The sequence below is a fragment of the Nyctereutes procyonoides genome, unplaced genomic scaffold, assembly GCF_905146905.1.
Source record: "Nyctereutes procyonoides isolate TBG_1078 unplaced genomic scaffold, NYPRO_anot_genome, whole genome shotgun sequence".
Taxonomy (NCBI): domain Eukaryota; kingdom Metazoa; phylum Chordata; class Mammalia; order Carnivora; family Canidae; genus Nyctereutes; species Nyctereutes procyonoides.
In genome coordinates this window covers 17,884,743-17,902,940 of record NW_026575024.1, presented here as the reverse complement: position 1 = coordinate 17,902,940, position 18,198 = coordinate 17,884,743, and the positions used below count along the sequence as shown (strand labels likewise).

Here is an 18,198-nt window from a genome sequence, read left to right as displayed (position 1 = left end):
TATGTATATTCATGGGAAAACTCTTAACATTTATGAACCTCCAACTTTCTCATCTGCAAAGAGGGGATAATATACATTTCCTACATTGTAGACATGAGGATTAAATGAACATAAAGAAACCCTAGGTTTTTCTCCTCCTTCCCCTCCTCCTGTCTTCCCCTCACCCTCACCCAATCCCAGGAAGACACCAGTGCGAATATCTTAGGAAAACATGAATCTCAGGGTCACAGCTTTATTGTATAGATTTTCAACACAGCCATATTACAAACATTGTCAGGGAACATTTACAAGAATAAATAAGATGGACTTGCAGGTGTAAAAAGATTACACTTCACTGTAATGTACAGTCAAAAAATATATCTGATATTCATTGACCTGACATTATTTACCTTCTGCTTTTTTTAAGCCAGAATTGGAAAGGAAAAAGAAAAAAAAAAAAAGAACATTGACAGCACAGTGCTGGCTTTTGGAAAAGTTGATTTATTTTGTTTTCTCTTCTCATACGTGCTTTATCTATCAAACACCCAAACTGTACAAGTGCAGGTCATTGGGATTCACGGAGAAGGTGGAGACTTTGGTCTCATGCAATATCATATGCCCAGTGGATGTGATGATGTCAGTCTTCCTAGAGTCAAGTGGGAACCCCATGATGGCCCTTAGGGGGTGATGATGGTGTCCGGGAGCCAAGACAAGGGTAGAAGCCCTGACTCTTTCTTTGCCTTTCGTTGGCCAGTTGATGTAGGGTGAAAACAGAAGGTAGAATAGTGCTTTTGATCTGACTGCCAAAATGGGTTAGCGTAAATTAACCTGGGCTAGACCAGGATCCACTTGGCAATGACACGGATGCCCTGGGGATGACTATAATTATATGCCGACTGAGTCACTGTGCTTTTGCTTTTGCAGTCTGCTTCAACAGGCCTCAAGTAGGAAGGGGGGTGGAAGTAACCTCTGGACATAATGTTTGTGCTAAGCAAAGCCCTGCTCTGGGTTCTGCTTGGACCTTTGCTAGTTCTGGCTGTCACTGATGGCCTTGTTGGCCAGTGGGCCTGAACTATGGTTGGTCTCATCACAGATCTTGGTAGGCATTGGGTCTATGGCAAAGCAACTGTTCTTTCTGGACTTTCTGGTGATAACCAGCCAGGATAAGTCCTGACTATGGGGCCAGAGCAGCATCTCAGTCTGCATGGTGGGAAGGCTTGGGCAGGAGAGTAGGGGACTTCAACTGGCACAAACCAAGCACAGCCTTGGCTTTGTGCTTTGTAGGAATAAAGGGGTTCAAATACAGTCCAAGCTCCATAACATATCACCCATCTAGGGTGGAAGAGAGTGAAAGGTCATCCCTCAATGCTCTTTCTTCCCTTTAAAGTCTGGCCTCTGTTGGACCACTGCTGAGATGGGCAGCTCATACTCTCTGGCACACAGCCAGTTCTTCCTTAAAATCATCAAACTTCATGCATTGATCCTAGTTCCACTCAGAGCAGCGACCTGGGACTAGCAAACCATGCTTGAATTTTGTCCAATGATATATAGGCACATGGGCACTAACATTATGTCTGACCCTTTGGAAGTCTGATTTGACCTGGGAGGATACTGCTTGGCCCTCTGAGCCTCCAGACTGCCCTGGGGCTTTGATCCAAGGAGTATCTTCCATCACTGATCTTCCATGGGAGGGATAGGGGTATGGTGAGCACTGAGAGCTTGTCAGATCATCCTATAGGAGGTCTATGGATTCGTATTCACAAGCCCAAGAGCACTGAAGTATGCTTACAGGGACTCATTAGTGCACCATTGGCAGGTTATTTCACATTCCCCTTCCTCCCCCAAATCTAAGAATTCCACTCACCAAGGAGCCATAAATTATATGAATTACCCTGAGCTCCAGGATTTCATATCAGTACCTTCCTGCCCAATGCTCTACTGCCCCTGGACCCTTATTTTCTGAACATTCCAATCAAGGGTCAGAGTCTAAATCCCATCATTTAGAGAAGCTCTGAAGGATGTTCCTTGGTGATCCAGTCCCAAAGGGTCTTTCTTATAGACTCATCCTGAGTCTTCTCACATCCCTTGTATCAGCCCCAATGGATCATCCCCAAGCTCTCAGCTAGGATGCTTGGTGTGGGGTCTTACCACTGTAGGTGCTGACTCTACCTCTTGGGGACCTAAAATTTATGAGTGAACGTGGAAGTGAATGTGGCCACTCTGATGACCTTTCCCATCTTTTCTGAGGGTGGGCAGGAGGCATGCAAGAGATGGGCTTGGTCTCTACAAGACAGTTGCACAGCCAGTGGTATGTAAAAGTCTACCTCTGGTTAGCCATAAACCAGAAGAAAGTCTTCTCCTGTTCATGAATATGGCTTAGACCTCTCCGCTGTGCTTCTGAGGGTCATATCTATAACTCTGAAATATATGTCAGAGGACATGAGTATAGCAGTCCCCTCCACTTTTTGCCATGTACTTCTCTCCCTGCTGCTCAGACTGTATATGACATCAAAAGCAGATCCTTGCTAGGTGCTGCCAATGCCATATATTTTTATCACTTTCAGTTGTATATACACGGAGAACCTCCAAATTGGAACCCTTGCACGCGAATATAGGAACAATGATGTATCTCACCTGGTCTCCTCTAGTTGGATTCACTTTGTCTTTTTCCTGTTTTACTGGGCTGTGACTTGGAGCTGGCATCATCAGCTGAGAAGGAGCTCTGACTAGTAGGATGGTGGGGAAAGCAGGTCAGGGCTTTGAGATGAAATGGCCACCTATGTGACTCAAGTTTCATCTTCTGATCTTCCCTGTAGCTGGGGTTGACACAGATATAGCCCAGCACAGTCTGTTAACATCCTGCTTATCTTCCTCTTGGGCTGGTTCATGTTTCCCATGGCATCACTTCTGACTTAGCGGGGTGCTGATGGCCTGTCTAGCCCAGGAATGGCTAGGTGCAGGCTAAAGGAAGGTGGTTTTCTTCATTCTGTTCTAAGGCAGTGAGGTGTAGGAGAATTATCATCTCCTTCAGTATCTCTGGGTCTGGGTAGGACAGTTACTCCTGCTGAAATGACATGGTGAGTGCCTCGCTATTCCTCCCTGGGCCTCACTTCTGCTGTCTGCAGCAGCCTAACTAGACTGATAACTGTATGCACACAACAGGGATTCATACTGAAGCTGAGAAAGTGTGGATCCTAGGGAGAACATACAACAGGAGCTAGTTTAGCAATGGGGAACAGATGATGAAGAAATAGGGTTTGATTAGACAGAGGGAAAATTATCATCTTTTCTCCAAGACATTGATACTTGGTCTAAAGTGGCATCTTTGCTCCCAGTGGTCCTGGCCAGCCCTCCCTGTCCCCTGTCCTGGGGACCACAGAAGTGACCACTTTGCCCTGTATTCCATGTGCATCCTTGAATATTTCTTTTGGGTCCCAACTTCTTGACCTTGCCTTGCTGTTTTCTTACTCAAAGTTCTCCAAATCTGTGCCTTCTACATGGCCGAGGCTCCTTTTTTCACATCTTTTGCCATTAATTGGTTGGCCCAACATTGTATAGCTAAGAATGGCCAAGCTGTGATTTGAACTGAAGACTATAAGCTCTTCCAACCAACTGCATGCCTCACTAAGGGATGAACTGTGCCATAATAATCTGTGCTTCCTGGCAGCACCCCTTCCAGGGCCCTGGCATGTTACAGGAACCCATTATGTAAGTATGTATGATTAAAGTAAAGTGAGAAGCCTTCCAGACCCTAGCCCCTCATGTGAAGCATGTCCTTAGATTTTCCCACATTAGAAACCATGTGACTTCACCCAGACAAAGGGTATAACATTCTAGAAGTCCCAGCATTCAGGAATCTGTTCAGAAAGGCTGTATACATCTTCTCCTTTTCCTTTAGGGTAATATGGGCTCAGCCTTCACCAAGGCAGATGAGCATATCCTCATCATCCTAGGATATGCCAATGGGTTCCTTCCAGCATCCAGCTGGAAGAAACATGAGTTGAGATCAACCCGTGAGTGGTGAGGTCATGGTACCCCCACACCAAAGCATCTATCTAGGGGAAGCTGAGTGGTCTTAAACCTGAGTCTGGACCTGGTCTCAGGAGGAAACAGTATGGCCAGACACTGTGACTCTCAGACTGGCATATGAGTATGTCATAGTGGGTTGAGGGGACCAAAGCCACTTGAAGGACTAGGGCACATCATTTAAAAAATAGTCCTTTAAAAAAATTCAGGCAAATTAGAGTGGAATGGAAGTATTGCATGAATTGTTAAAGTGAATCAAGAGACTAATGCAATTTTAGGATTGTGTGCTTTGGACTTCACAACAAGATCCACTGGGTTATCTGTTCCACTCTAGTCTTTGATGTTATGGGTAGATCCATGAGAAAATCTGAGACATCGTGGTGGAAAAATATTGTTTTTGGAGTCAGAAGAAATTTAATTGTTGGCTCGCCTAGTCACTAACTGGGGAACTGATATCTCCTCTCTGAGCTTCTGTTTCCTCATCTGTAAAATGGTGACAATCATAAACACTTCTTAGAGATGTTGGAAGAATTCATTGAGCTCCCTGGTTACAGTCCCCAACAAAGGGTCCCCAGGTTCCATGTGAAGGCTGACAGATTCCGGATACACACACAGAAGAGGGCAAGCATTAAGAGCAACCTGATCCCTCTGTTCCCATGAAAGGAGGGTGCTGTGGTCATCTAGAGGCCCAGAAAGGGTGAAAGGGCACAGTGGAGGCAGAGCTAAGTTACTTCCTTAAGCCAGCTAGGCCACAAATAGACACAGGTTGGTAATGGTTCCTGGCTTCTCATCAGTTCCTCATATCTTCTACAGAGCCCATAACTAGGTGACCCAGAGGCTCTGTACTAAGCGGGGGCAACTCTCTTTGGCATCCAAGAGAGAGAAGGCCGACCCTTGCTGTGGAGGCTCAGAGAGCATGGATACTATTTTCCTCTGCATCATCAAAGGTAGCCCACCCTCTGAGTGGAGTGGGGTGGGAAGATAGGTTTGAGGGTGTTTGCTCTTATTTCCCAGGGACTGGATCAAGTCCAAGTTCCAGGGCACCAGCGCCCCATCTTAGGGGGAGATATCCCCATCACAAGCCTTAGTTTCATCCCTTGTTAACTGGCCTAAGACCTCTTCACTGCCCTGCCCTCTTTAGAGAGCAGCTGGGTTTTGAGAAGATGGGGAGCCTAGCTGGGGGAAACATCAGTGGCCCTTGTTGGGCTGGTTACCCCACCACAGCCTGTGGTTTTACAATTTCCCTTTTCCCTGAAGTCACATTTTAAATTCCTACCATTTGAAACGACAGAAGCCAGTGTCATTTTTATCTGCTAGCCCCGTCACCCCTTCTGGAGCAGAAAAAATCTTAGGATTTGTGTGGATAGCTCCCCTCCCCCATTCGGCATGGATGAGCCGTGATCTGAGAAAAGAGCATATGCCAGGCTGATTTGCTCGGCTATAGGCTCCTGGGAGGCTGTGTGGACGCCGGCTGGAGCAGTGGCTGGGAGCCAGGGGGCCAGCTCAAGCACACCAGGGAAGGGACCCATCAAAGGAGAAGAGAAAGTTCGCTGGGGGGCTCCTCTGCTTTCCTTCACTTTGAGACGCTTCCTTTTGAACCTCCAAAGTGACAGCCTTTCCGTGATCAAGTCTGGTGTCCCTGGACTTTCAGACAGCTCCAGAGCCCATGCCAATGGGAACAGCTTCTGTGGGCTCCTTTCATATCCCATCCTTATGGGTCTGGAGGCCTGAATTCGTCACCCTGCTCCATGGTTGAGCAGAGATCCTGAGTTTCTCACAGAAGCTGAGTCTCATGATCCACGCATATTTTGTTCTCGCAACAAAATAACGAGCAGACAGACAGATGTGATATTAAAACGCACACACTGAGGGAATGTTTTCACAGTGTCTGATGAAAGGAAAAGAGGCAGCCCCACTGGCCCCAGAGGGAGTCTTCTCTAACGGAGCCCAGCATATCACTCAGTAGCTCTGCTGGCTTCCCTGCTGCCCTCAGGGATAGTCTATACTCTAAGTGTGCTCTCTCCTCCCTGCCCCAGCTCATCCCCTGCCACCCCTCCTACAGTGCTATGTTCCAGCTGGGTTCACTTCCCACCATACCACCTGACTTCCCCTGCTCCCCGGATGCGCCCCCATCCCAAGGAGTTTTCATACCTCTTCGTCATGGCATATCCAGATCCCTTGGACTGATTGCCTTTCTTCCCTTTTTCTACCTGTTGAGACCAAGCTGGAATGGATGCCATCTTCTCTAGGAAGCCCTAGGCAGGCAGAGTCTTGCTCCCAGGTTCATATAATACTCATATGCTTCACCACCTCTGCACTGGGGTTCAATTTCTCCAGTATACAGTGAGCTCTTGGGTGCAAAAACCTGTGGCTTATTGAATTCTCTACTCCTCATCCCCTGTCTGGGGCTAGATGGCCTCCAAGTGGAGCTTTCTAGATCCCAGGCCACCCTGAGTTTGCCAGAAACTGTGCTTGAGCACCCAATGGAGACCAAGGTAGAGAGTGTGTCCCTGGCTGGAAGATCTCATAGCCTGAGGGAACACGCACCTGTTTTCATGGGCTAAGAAATTAGATGGGACTAGCTTTCCTGGGGAGCCGGGAATGAGTTCTGAAGATGTACCTGAAATTCCGGGCTTCACGTAAGAACTCACATCAGAAAGAAAGAATTAGATATCCATTGTGGAGTTCTCTGCTTAGAAGTTTCTGGCCTTATTTTACCCTCCATAAAATAACTGCTTTGCTGAGAAAGATGAAGAAAATGGTGTGATCAAGTCTTATCACCAATGTCTGCCTGGTCAGAACCCAGAATTTCATCACTGAGGAAGATGCCTCAGTTTCCCCAATTGTGGAGATGATGACAGGTTAGTAGTTCTCTCATGGGGGTTCTAGGACTGCGTGAGATGTCATATGGAACGTGCCAAGCCTGGCATACAGTAGGTGCTGAGCAAATACTGGTTCCCTGTCACTGACTCACCCACACTTTGGACAAGACCCTAGAGATCCTTGGCTTATTTTAAACCAAAGCATAACTAGGTCCACCTTGATCTTTCTTATGATGGCAGCTAGGGGTTTCTCTAGGAGGGAGTTCAAATTTGGAGATCCATGATGATGCACAAAGCTGGTATTTTATCAGCCCCGGAAACTGAAGGAACTATTTTCAGATTAGCCTGTCTCCCTCACTCAATGGCAGTGCTGTTGCAGGGTGGGATCTTTTAAGGACATTGCCAGGAAAGATTACAGGCCTGAGAGATTTGTCTTATATTACACATTCAAACTTCCCTCCCCCTTTTATTTTGACATAACAGACTAAGATTTTACAACTCCAAAACAGTTTCTTTTCATACACATTTTGGAAAATAATCAAATCTTATCCACCCCCCAAGAGACAGAGGGTCAGCCAGAGCCCTGCCCCAGAGAGATGGTTCCTTTTCACAAAGACAAGGAAGAGCAGCAGAGTTCCATGCTCCCCCTTCCCACCAATTACAAAAAGCAAAGAGAACCTTTCTCAAAGGCTGTGGACACAGTGGGCTGGCCAGTGAGTGACAGGTCAAGGCCTAGGCTAGGGGAGGGGTACAGAACGGTATCGGGCCAAGCCCCATGCGGGTTAGGTGTGTGAGTGGGGGCCTCTGCTGTGGTCTCAGGAGCATCCCGCGGTCACGCTGATCCAGAGCGACAGGTGTCCAGTGCCAGAGAACCCTGAAGGAGACTGCAGGGGGCTAGCGCAGCAGGGACCCTCCTCCCCCCAAGAGCCCTAATCATTTCCACGACACAGGAGGGGAGAGCACACATCCCTTCCACTCCCAAGGACAAGTAGGGCAGGGAGGTGCTGCTGAGGCTGTCACTCCCCAACACTCACACAGGGGGCTTGCCAGGAGATTCGCAAACTTGAGAAGAGCAAAAGCAGGAGGTCTGGGAACCGAAAAATCCAGGGCCTTGCCACAGGAGCACTTCTGCACAGGCCTGTGGCCGCCGCTTGGTTGGGTGTGGAAGGGAGGCCTGGGCCTTTCAGAGCAGCACCTCCCACAGCTCCAGGAGAGCACTTGGAAGGTGCAGAGCCTACCACAGAACACGGGACCCTCCAGGCTTCTCCTTGGAGTTGGGCAGGGTGCCAGCTCTAAGCCCCTGAGCCCAGTCACCATTCACAGAAAGGGGGGGTGGGGCACGTAGCTGCAGCAGCCGCTGGGCTCCGGCAGGCTCCCCATCCCATCAGGCTAAAAGGAGCTTAAATATTCCAGTGCCACCTCGTATACAAATTTATACTGTTCCTGCGAGGGGGAAAGGCAGAGAGGGAGCAGAGGAGGTGAGGAGAGAGATGAAAGGGAAAGGGGAAATGCATTTAGGTTAGAGGCACAGATTTTGGAGGAAACGTTATCTACCTCCACACTAACAGCCAACTCAAAATTATCCATGTAATTATCTGTCCCTGGACACCCCCCCAACTTCTGCTCAGTGCCTACATACACCCACGTGTTCCCAGATGCTGGTGGGGTCACCCCCTTCCTTTTCACTGTTCTGGACTCCAGTGCTTCTCAGACTGTAAGGTGTATAGGGAGCATCCAGGAATCTTTCTAAAATACAGACTCTGATGGAGTAACTCTGGAGTGGGTTTAGATTCTGCATTTCTAACAAGGGCCCAGGTGATGCTGACGCCGCTGGTCTGTGAACGAGAATCTGAGTAGGAGCACGCTTCAAGTAAGTCAAGACTCTTAGGTCAAAGTTCCCTGTGTGTGGTCTGTTCTCATCACTGCAGCGGCCTGAGGACCTGGGCTCTGTGTGCCCACTTACTGTCCATCCCTTTCTGCAAAGCATCTGAGCCCTGCTTACACTGTAGCAAGTTGCATAAGTTAATTAGAATAGGATTGGACTGAATTGAAAATATAATTCACACTCTACTAATCCAGAATCCCTTCCCCTAAGCCTGAATTAGTGGTATCAGGATTAGTGGTGTCAGGATTAATATTTGGGCTGCCCTGCAGGAAAAGGAAGTTGGTGAGGTTGGAGTGGAGGGGCGCAGAGTAGAGAGCCGTGTGCAGGATGTGGCCTGCAAAGGACTGAGGATGCACCCAGCTGTTGGGGGTTTTTGCTATCTGATGCCACTTTCTCCACATCAGGGGAACTAGGGTCAGGCCCCGGCTGTGGAATAAGCTTCCTGGGACACTCACCAGGGTCTCCACCATGTTGGATTTGTTGTTACGCAGTGTTTTCACGATGTGGAACACGTCAATGATGTTTTGCTGCTGGATCATCTCACACACGCTGCAGATGGCACAGAAGGTTCCACTGCGGCCGCCCCCATTTCTAAACACAGAGTGAAGAGGTGAGCTATATTCCTGGGTAAACCCCCTCCCCCAGCACCTGCTGATCCTAAAGCCATATCAGCAGTGGTGGGGAGTGGCTGCCCCGGTAAAATGCAAAGTCAGGCTGTGGTGAAAGCCTTACTGGTTTGAGCCCCATTGGTGCCATGAATCTGCTCTGACTTTGGGCAAGTTGTTTCCTATTCATATAATGGAGGGGTTGGACTAGATGCTTTTTGAAAATTCAAGTAGCTGGATGTTTCCTTGGTTCTATGATCATGTTAAAGTCACCCATGGCACACTGACCCAAACAGTGCATGTGGTGCCTGCATCCCTGTCCAAAAGGATGTTTGGATCCTCCTACACATCGAATTAAGACAATGGAAGATCCTAGATGGTTTTCATTCTAGTGTTTTTCCATCCACTAAGGATGGAAACATCAGAGACATCTCTGTAAGCCTCAGGTCAGTCAGCCTAGGCTTGGAGATGGGGCTGGTGGGTCTGAGATGGTCTATCCTGAAACGACAGGTCTCTGTTTGGACACCCTGGTTGGTTTGAGCAAGACCCTGTTGATCAGGAGAGCAGAGCTAGAGAGCTCCTGGCAGGGTCACCTCTCTATCCCTCCTGGTGCTCCATAGTTCATGGTCATGGAAATACCCCTCCAACTATTTATAGAAAGTCCCTTTAGGAATCTGCCTGATTCGGAACTCCTGGGCATGTTACCAAGAGCAACTAATGATTTCATATAATGGCCTATGTCTAAAGAACACCTGGATGGAAACTAAGGTGCTTGGTTTCCCAGATGTTTTATCTACAGGACACCCAACAAGTAAATGTTTCAAGTACAGACAGTTGCCCTCCATTCACTGGCCAGTGCCTGCATTTTGGTGTCTGTTGTGTTTTCTGGGCCTACGAAGATGCCAAGGTCTCCAATGATAGAAGGATATGCCTATGCTTTCCTAGTTACCTTGGCAAGGGGCCACATGGGTAAAAAGGTACTCCTTCAAAAAAAATCAGGCTAAAAAAAATCACCTGGAGGAGGAGGAGGAAGGGGACTCCCCCCAGAAGGAGCCTTCTGAAGCAAGAACGATAGAATCCAAGAGGAAGAGGGGAGTGGGCACAGGTGTCCCAGGCCTAGTGGAGTGAGACCCCGGATGGAATGGGTGTGGCCATGTACTTAAAGGGGAGGCCACCTCAGTGTGTGGGAGGGAACTGGAGGGAGCAGGGAACCAGTTGCCAGTTTTGGGGATGTGGGCAGAACCAGCCTGGTCTGGTTGATTTTACCCATCAACATGACACACCTCACAGCATCTTCCTGGTCCCTGGTTTGTGATTTGTGCCCTTTAGGAAGAAAGGATTATTACAGGTGGTGGCTGTAAGCTATGTGTGTGTGTTTCTCTGGTTTTCTTGATGTATGCATGCACTATTTTTAAGAAGGGAGCAATAAGCTGGTTTTGTAAGGACTGAACTTGATTCTGAGGTCAGTAAAGTGTTATTAATGCCTCCACTGGCTCCAGAAATATTTACTCTGAAGACAGAAGAGCTTGCTTCTACCTCCTCTGACACAACATTTTAAAAGAATAGGGCCTGTTCCATCACCTTCCCCCAACCTCCATGTACTAAGCAGCAAAGGGAATGCTTGTCAGTCAGATGTTGCATAGCTGTTATGGCTACACATGTGTTCTGTGTCCAAGATCTTTGTAGGATTCTTCTCTGAGGTCCCTTTATACTCCTCTGGCAGACTATGACACAGGTTCTCAGAAGTAATTACTTTCACAACATATACATACTTGCTACCGTGATATTGTGGATTTGTATAGTGGTAGATGAACTGTATTTGTTCTCTAAATATTTTATACCAAAGCATGATAGGGCCTTAAGATGATCTAATTCAATATACCCACTGGAAAGATAAGGAAACTGAGGCTCACTCAATTAAGTAACTTTCTTGATGACGAATTGTCAGCCTCAGTCCCCTAAGGGTCCTGACCTCCACTGAGCATTATGACGTCAAGGTCTATTTGCAAATCCCTGTGCTCTGGCCATGCCAGTTCTAAGATAGGAGGTAAAGGTTCCAGGGTGCCCCAGTAATGGAAGTATAAACACAGCCCACCTGAGCCCACAGAGCTGTGGGAGACAGTGTCCCCTGGGCCCTTTGCAGCCATCCATCAGCCTCTCAGGCTCCCCATGTCCCTGTGTTCCCTCTAAACCCACGGCAAGGGATGCGCTCCCCCCAGGCCACCATGGCCAATGAGTCCTTTAGTTTACTCAGAGGCAATGTGGGTTAGCAGATGGCATATTAGCTTGGAGGCCAGTGGCTTTAAATCAAAGCTTCTCTCTTAATTTCCCAACCCCTTACCCTGTCTTGCCTCAGTTTTTCACTACAATGTGATAACATCTACTTCGCAGAAAGTATTTTAAGATTCACTTAAAATGTCTGGCATCAAACTCAATCAACGCATGCTCCTCTCTTCCTTTCCTTCCTTAGGAGATAACTGGAGGATCTGGTCACTGGAACTCATTTCATCCTAGCTTTCTTGCAACTAACAGGACACATTGTGCTTCCTGCTGGGGAGTAGGGCTTGTCTCCTTATTGGGCGTGCTGGGGAGTGGCCTGCCCACCTCCTATGTTCGTAAAAGGCCACCAGGTTTTGCATCAATAACATGTCACACGACCTTAGTTCAGGGCAACAAACTGGTGACACCCAGTCCATGAAAGATTGTAATTCCTTGAATACACACTCCCTGGCTTTTAAGAGATGTTGAGATGTGGTGCAGTGAGGCATGCCTGTGGCTGGTGTTTGTGGCCAGTGGCATCCTCAAGGACAGACACCCTGTCACCCAGCACCCAGACAGCCCTCCTAGTACTCACAGGCAGTGGACCACCGTGCGCCCCTCCCTCCCGTCATACTGCTCCTGCCATTTCTCCAGCCGCCGGACCACTTTGAGCAGAGAGCGCTTGGAGGGGGGTGTGTCCCGGTAGGCGGGCCAGCCGATGTACTGGAGGTGCTGGACTATCCGATATCCATCCTGAGGCTGAGAACAGAGAGACCATTAGGGTTGCTCTTCCAGGGATGAAAGCCCTTCAGAAGATGCCCTGGGGCTGCACCACTGTAGCGGGACACAGACTCAATGGGGTCTGTGCCGTGTCATCATGGGGAGAGTCACAGATGATCCCCACGCTCATCTTTATACCTTTGTGCACACTGATTCTCCAGCCATGACTTCCCTGCAGCCCCTCATCCTCCACCTCCCCCACCTGGAAAACTACTGATTTCCAAAACCCAAGTCAAATGTCCCTTTCCCTAGGAAAAGCCTTCCCTAACTCTACTGGGCAGAATTCATCTCTCCCCGCCGAGCTTCATGTTTCCAGAACATATCTCACCATCCCATTGGACAGTGAACTGAGTTCTGTTTGCCCTGGGCCCCCAGTAAAGACCAAAGACTTTAGACACTTCATAGACCACTAATCTCCCTCTCACCCAACACTCCACCTAGCTGGTGAATTTCCCCATGGAAGCAACTAATTATTTTTCATCTTGGTGTTCTCAGGGTCTTGGTCAGTAAGCCCCAACCTTACTGGATCCAATCAAATAATGCATCAACTCACGCCAAAACAAGACAACACAGTGGGGAAGCACCCATTTCTGAACAGTTTGACTACAAGGCAGCAAGTGTGTCAGGGAACAGGGGGATGGCGGGCTGGATGTCTCCCTGTGCATCTCTCAGTGTCAGAGGCATTGTTGGGTGTGAAGCCGGAATCAGCAGAAGCATTGCTTCACCGAGGAGGACGGGATTATCAGGAGGGCATGGCATACATTCCTGGCTGGGGTGCAGCAGCCTCTCCTGATAGCTTCTGTCTGTTTTAGGGAGGAGCAGTACAGGAAGCAAAGGTGGAGGTACACTTACCCGAGCCATATTGCAGATGCGGAATATTCTGTGGATGATGTCCTCATCAATGTCCGCAGACACGAACTCCACTTGGATGGGCCCGTAGCACCCGGAGGTCTTCTCAGGCCAGTACTGCATACAGAGCTGGGGCAGGGGAGAGGTCAGAGAGAGGCTGAGGTGAGGGTGGGGTGTTGTCTCATTTATCGCCGAGCCCTTTCTTATTGCCTGCAGAACATGCTGGCTACAAAGGTAGAGTATTAGGTGGGAAATTTGACTCTGCTTCCCGGTTAGGGAGCAGCCACCCATTGCTGTTGGTGTTGCTGAAAAGTCAAAACTCTGAACACAGAAACACTGGACTTAAACATTTTTGCTATGCTGTTATCAAACCATTTGTTAGGTTTGCTGGGCCTCAGTTTCCTCCTCTGTAAAGCAAGGGGGAATAAAACCTTCCATAAAGTGCTGGCCGGATTACAGCATTGCAGCAAGAGCAAGTACAGTTTCTAGTTCAACATAGATCAAGGAAAACTTCCCCATTCCCCCCCCCCCCAAAAAAAAACTTTCCAGTGTTCATCTTACCACCAGATCATCAGTAGTTTATGAAATACACAGGTCTTGGCACCAGACATGCTTGGATCTCAATCCAGGTTCTGCTGTTCATTTGCTATGACACAGGCCTGTTTTCTCTTACATAAGATGGGGACAGTTATGCTTACCTTGCACCAAGATCATGTGACATGGTGCTGAGATATCCTGCCTGTGATCTTTCTTATTTTCCTGGAATTGGGAGTTAGGACCTACAGCTAAGGGCAAAAGGCAAGGATTTCCCTTTGACCAAAGACAGTAGGTTTTCAGCCAGAGGTGGTTTGTTAGGGGACATTTGGCAATGTTGGGAGATGTTTTGAAGGTCACACCTAGGGGTTGCTATAGACATCTAGCATGTAGAGCATGCTGCTAACATCCCGCAGTGCACATGATAGCTTCTCTGAGACCAATCGGGCCCCAAATAGCAATAGAGCAGGGACTGAGAAACCCTGGTCTAAGATCCTAAACTGCTCCCTAAGTTTATAGTGCCATCAAGGAAAGACAGATAATTTATTTCTCTGTATCTGTTGAGCCATTAGATGACTTTAGTTGGAGATAGAATAATCAGATGGGTGGTAGGGGTTGTGGCTCAGAGGGGGGCAAAGCAGTCTTCCTCAAATCCCTGGTTTCTGAGGGACATGGAGTAGACCCTGTCTGGGGTTCAGAGGGGAGCTAAGATTGCAGCTGCCGGCTTGCTGGGGACTGCCCCAGCATGGACAAAAAAGCCACATGTTAGACCATTGGGAAGTTACAAAAAAAATGTACCCAAGACTCACGAAGACCCGCTAAGCCTTCTGGGAATAGCTTGGGATTGAGTCTTTCATCAGTAGCCACAGTCTATACTGAGCTTGCAGACAAGGAGCTAGATTGACAGTTGACCCATGGAAATCTGATGGCCCCCTATAGCCACCACGGAGGCAGGATCTTCATGAAAATGATCCTCTCCCTTTTGTTGAAAGAGAACAGCCAACTCTCCCTGGGTAGTCACATGCAAAAACATCTTTTATTTTATCCTTCCTCTAGAATTAGAACCAGAATGGAAGAGCAGGGAGGAAGGAGGATATAGGAGAGAGAAAATAACCCAAATTCCAGCTTGGCAATCACATATCCACATGATGACCTACAGGCTAAACCTGGCCAGTTGACTTATTTTGTAAATACGGTTTTATTGAAATACAGCCATATTTACTCATGTACATATTGTCTGTGGTTGCTTTCAAACTACAACAGCAGATATGTGTAGTGAGAATACCCTGCATAATCTAAAATAGCCTGCAAAACCTAAAACATTTTCTGTCTGGTCCTTTACGGAGAAAGTTTGCCAACCCTTGACCTACAGGGTTGTTCCAAGGATAAAGGAGATGATACATGTGAAGAAAGCCCTTAGCATAGTGCCAGGCATGGAATAAGCATCTGCTCAATTCCAGTGATTCACAATATTCTGGAACCTATCAGTGCCCAGCAAACATAACCACCATAATGATAATAGCTAACATACATATTTGAAGGATTCTTCTTATCATTCCTCTTAAATAGCAAAGATGAGCAAGGCCAGGTTTCATAATGGTACGGTGCCTTGCTTTCCCATCTCCATCGTGGGTTAATTGAGCATATTGAAAGAGAAGTCGTGTGTGTGTGTGTGTGTGTGTGTGTGTGTGTGTGGTGGGGGTGCTGGACAGTTATCTGCTGAGCTGTGCAATAATGACAAACCCACAATTTGAACTTTATTTCTCTTTGCCATTGGCTCTTCTGGCTTGCAACCTTCACAGTAATGAGGGACTGGTAGAGATAAGTCTGCGGCTGGCCAAAGAAATCAGAATTAATCAGAACTGCCCGTTAAAAAAAAAAAAGAATAGCCTTTATCACCTGCACTGAATTGAGCCTTGCCAGAGGTTGGCTGTGATCCTGATGTGAGGTTCATGGGTCCTAGGCATCAGGGAAAGTCTATTACCCCCAATATTTTCAGTCCCGAGAGAAGGCGGAATGATTTGTCTCTTTTAATAAGATTTCCAGACCAATTTCTCAAGCTAATAGGTTTTACTATGCCTCAAACAAGACTCCTATATTTTGGGACATTTCTATGTATTTGATTTTCCAGGTCACTCTCCCATGATGCCCAGAGAGCTGGGGAAGGGTGCAGGGTCCTTCTAATCCTAAAGCGGAGTCATCCTTTCACTTGAGCTCCCTGATTTGTGAGACTGGAGCGGCAACAGTAGCACGGTGACATGCAGCCCAGTGATGTGTGGGCAGATGGGGTGTTTGAGCCGCCAAGCATCATCAGGTTTCCCGACAGCCATGGATGTTGCACATAGTCCAGGCATGGGAAGCAGGATAAAGAAGGGGGGGGGGGCGGAAAGCCAGTGTTCTGTTTCTAGTGACCCTTTAGGGCTTGGGAATTATTCTCACCAACAAGAAATGTCCTCTGTGATTTAGCTCTGGGCTGTTCTGATGTCCAAGTGCTGGGATGATGCCTCGGTGGGCACTACCGTTTTAGCCTGTGTCCATAGAGTAGCTCAAGGCAGTGGGGATCCTGCTCAAAGCACCCTAGGTTCAAGTCCCAGCCCTGATGCCCTTTAGCTGAGACTGGCCAAATCTTATAGTTTCTCTGGGTTATGAGTGGTTGGGAATCTTAATGTGTTACTTCGCACAGGGATCTTTAGTGATTCCTCAATCAGTGTGAGCTATCTTTAGCAGGCAGTGTGGGGGATGGTCGCTCAAAACAAGGGGGATAAAGTGAAGGGATTTTTCCCCCTTCTACTTAATATTCTTTAGGGTAGTAACCCATAGGACTGCCCTCGTGAAAATTCTTGATCAGCCAGCTTGGGGTAGCAGTGGGGGTGGGCAGCATCCTGCACATGGGGACACTGTTGTGTATGTCCAAGCAGAGAGAGCTGTGGGCTGTTATTAAGAGGGACCCAGGAGATGAGAAAGGTTGGGAGCATAGGAGAACTAGTGGAAGGGTGGAAGGTCAATCACTGTGTCATGTGGCCCCTCCAACCTCCTAAACATTCAGTAAAAAAAAAAAAATAAATAAATAAATAAAAAAAATTGTCGTAAAATGTATAAGGCTCAATGCACATGGAGGTTTCTTGAGGAAACCAGTGAGGAACTGAGCTTTGCTATCTAGGTGACACACAAAGGGAGTGGGAACCCCATGTGTGAACTGAGGAGTCTATGAGCACATAAGCACCAGGAATTTACAGAAATTTTGGGGAGGGAGGCTTATGGTTTCTTTCTTTTTTTTTTAAAGCTGTCAGTATTAATTTTTGAGTTTCTTTTTTAATTTCAGTTAACATACAGAGTTATTATTAGTTTCAGGTGTGCAATATAGTGATTCAACCCTTCCACACATCACTTGATGCTCATCACAAGTGCTCTCCTTAATCTCTAACCCCCATTTCACCCATCCCCTGCCTCCCTCCCCTCCAGTAACCATCAGTTCTCTATAATTAGGAGTCGTGATTTCTTGATTTCTTTCTCTCTTTCTCATTTTTTTCCTTCTGCTTTTTTTTCTTAAATTCCACTTATGAGTAAAATCTTTCTCTGGCTGGCTTATGTTGTTTAGCATTATACTCTCTAGCTCCATCCATTCCATTGCAAATGGCATGATTTCATTCTTTATGGCTGAATAATATTCCATTGTGTATCTATAGCACATCTTCTTTACCCATTCATCAATTGGTGGACACTTGGGCTGCTTCCATCATCTTGGCTGTTGTAGATGATGCTTCTATAAACATAAGGGTAAATGTTTATCCCTTCGAATTAGTGTTTTCATATTCTTTGAGTAAATATCCAGCAATTGCTAGATCATAGGATGGTTCTATTTTTAACTTTTTGAGGAACTTCCATATATTTTCCACAGCAGCTTCACCCCTTGCATTTCCTCCAACAGTGCAAGAGGGTTCCCCTTTCTTCACATCCTTGTCAACACCTGTTGCGTTTTGTGTTGCTGATTTTAGCCATTCTAACAGGTGTGGGATGATAGCTCGTGGTAGGCAGCTTGATTTGCATTTCCTGGATGATTAGTGATGATGAGCACCTTTTCGTGTGTCTGCTGGTCATTTGTATATCTTTGGAGTAATGTCTGTTCATGTCTTCTGCCTGTTTTTTAATTGGATTATTGTTTTTTGGGGGGTTGAATTTTAGAAGTTCTTTATATATTTTGGATACCAAAACTTTATTGGATGAGTCATTTGCAAATATCTTCTCCCATTCTGTAGGTTGCCTTTCAGTTTTGTTGATTGTTTCCTTTGCCGTGCAGAAGCTCTTTATTTTGATGTTATCCTAGTATTTTCTTTTTGCTTTTGTTTCCCTTGCCTCGGGAGACATATCTAGAAAGAAGTTGCTATGGCTGATGTCAAAGAAGTTACTGCCTGTGTTCTCCTCTAGGATTTTTATGATTTCCTGTCTTACATTTAGATCT

The 18,198-nt window shown here is 47.1% G+C and overlaps 1 protein-coding gene across 3 annotated transcripts in view; it reads right to left on the bottom strand.

Annotated features, from left to right (window-relative positions):
* Nucleotides 1-223: 223 nt before the first annotated feature.
* The window catches only part of PTPRT (protein tyrosine phosphatase receptor type T), a 1,038,801-nt gene continuing 1,020,826 nt past the window's right edge, over nt 224-18,198 (bottom strand). For all 3 annotated transcript variants that reach the window (XM_055306331.1, XM_055306315.1, XM_055306321.1), the window contains 4 exons: nt 13,209-13,334; nt 12,172-12,335; nt 9,168-9,303; nt 224-8,270 (listed from right to left, as the gene is read on the bottom strand). In XM_055306331.1, the coding sequence (XP_055162306.1) occupies nt 8,217-8,270; nt 9,168-9,303; nt 12,172-12,335; nt 13,209-13,334 (480 nt within the window). In that variant the 3' untranslated portion in view covers nt 224-8,216. The remainder of the gene's footprint in view (nt 8,271-9,167; nt 9,304-12,171; nt 12,336-13,208; nt 13,335-18,198) is intronic.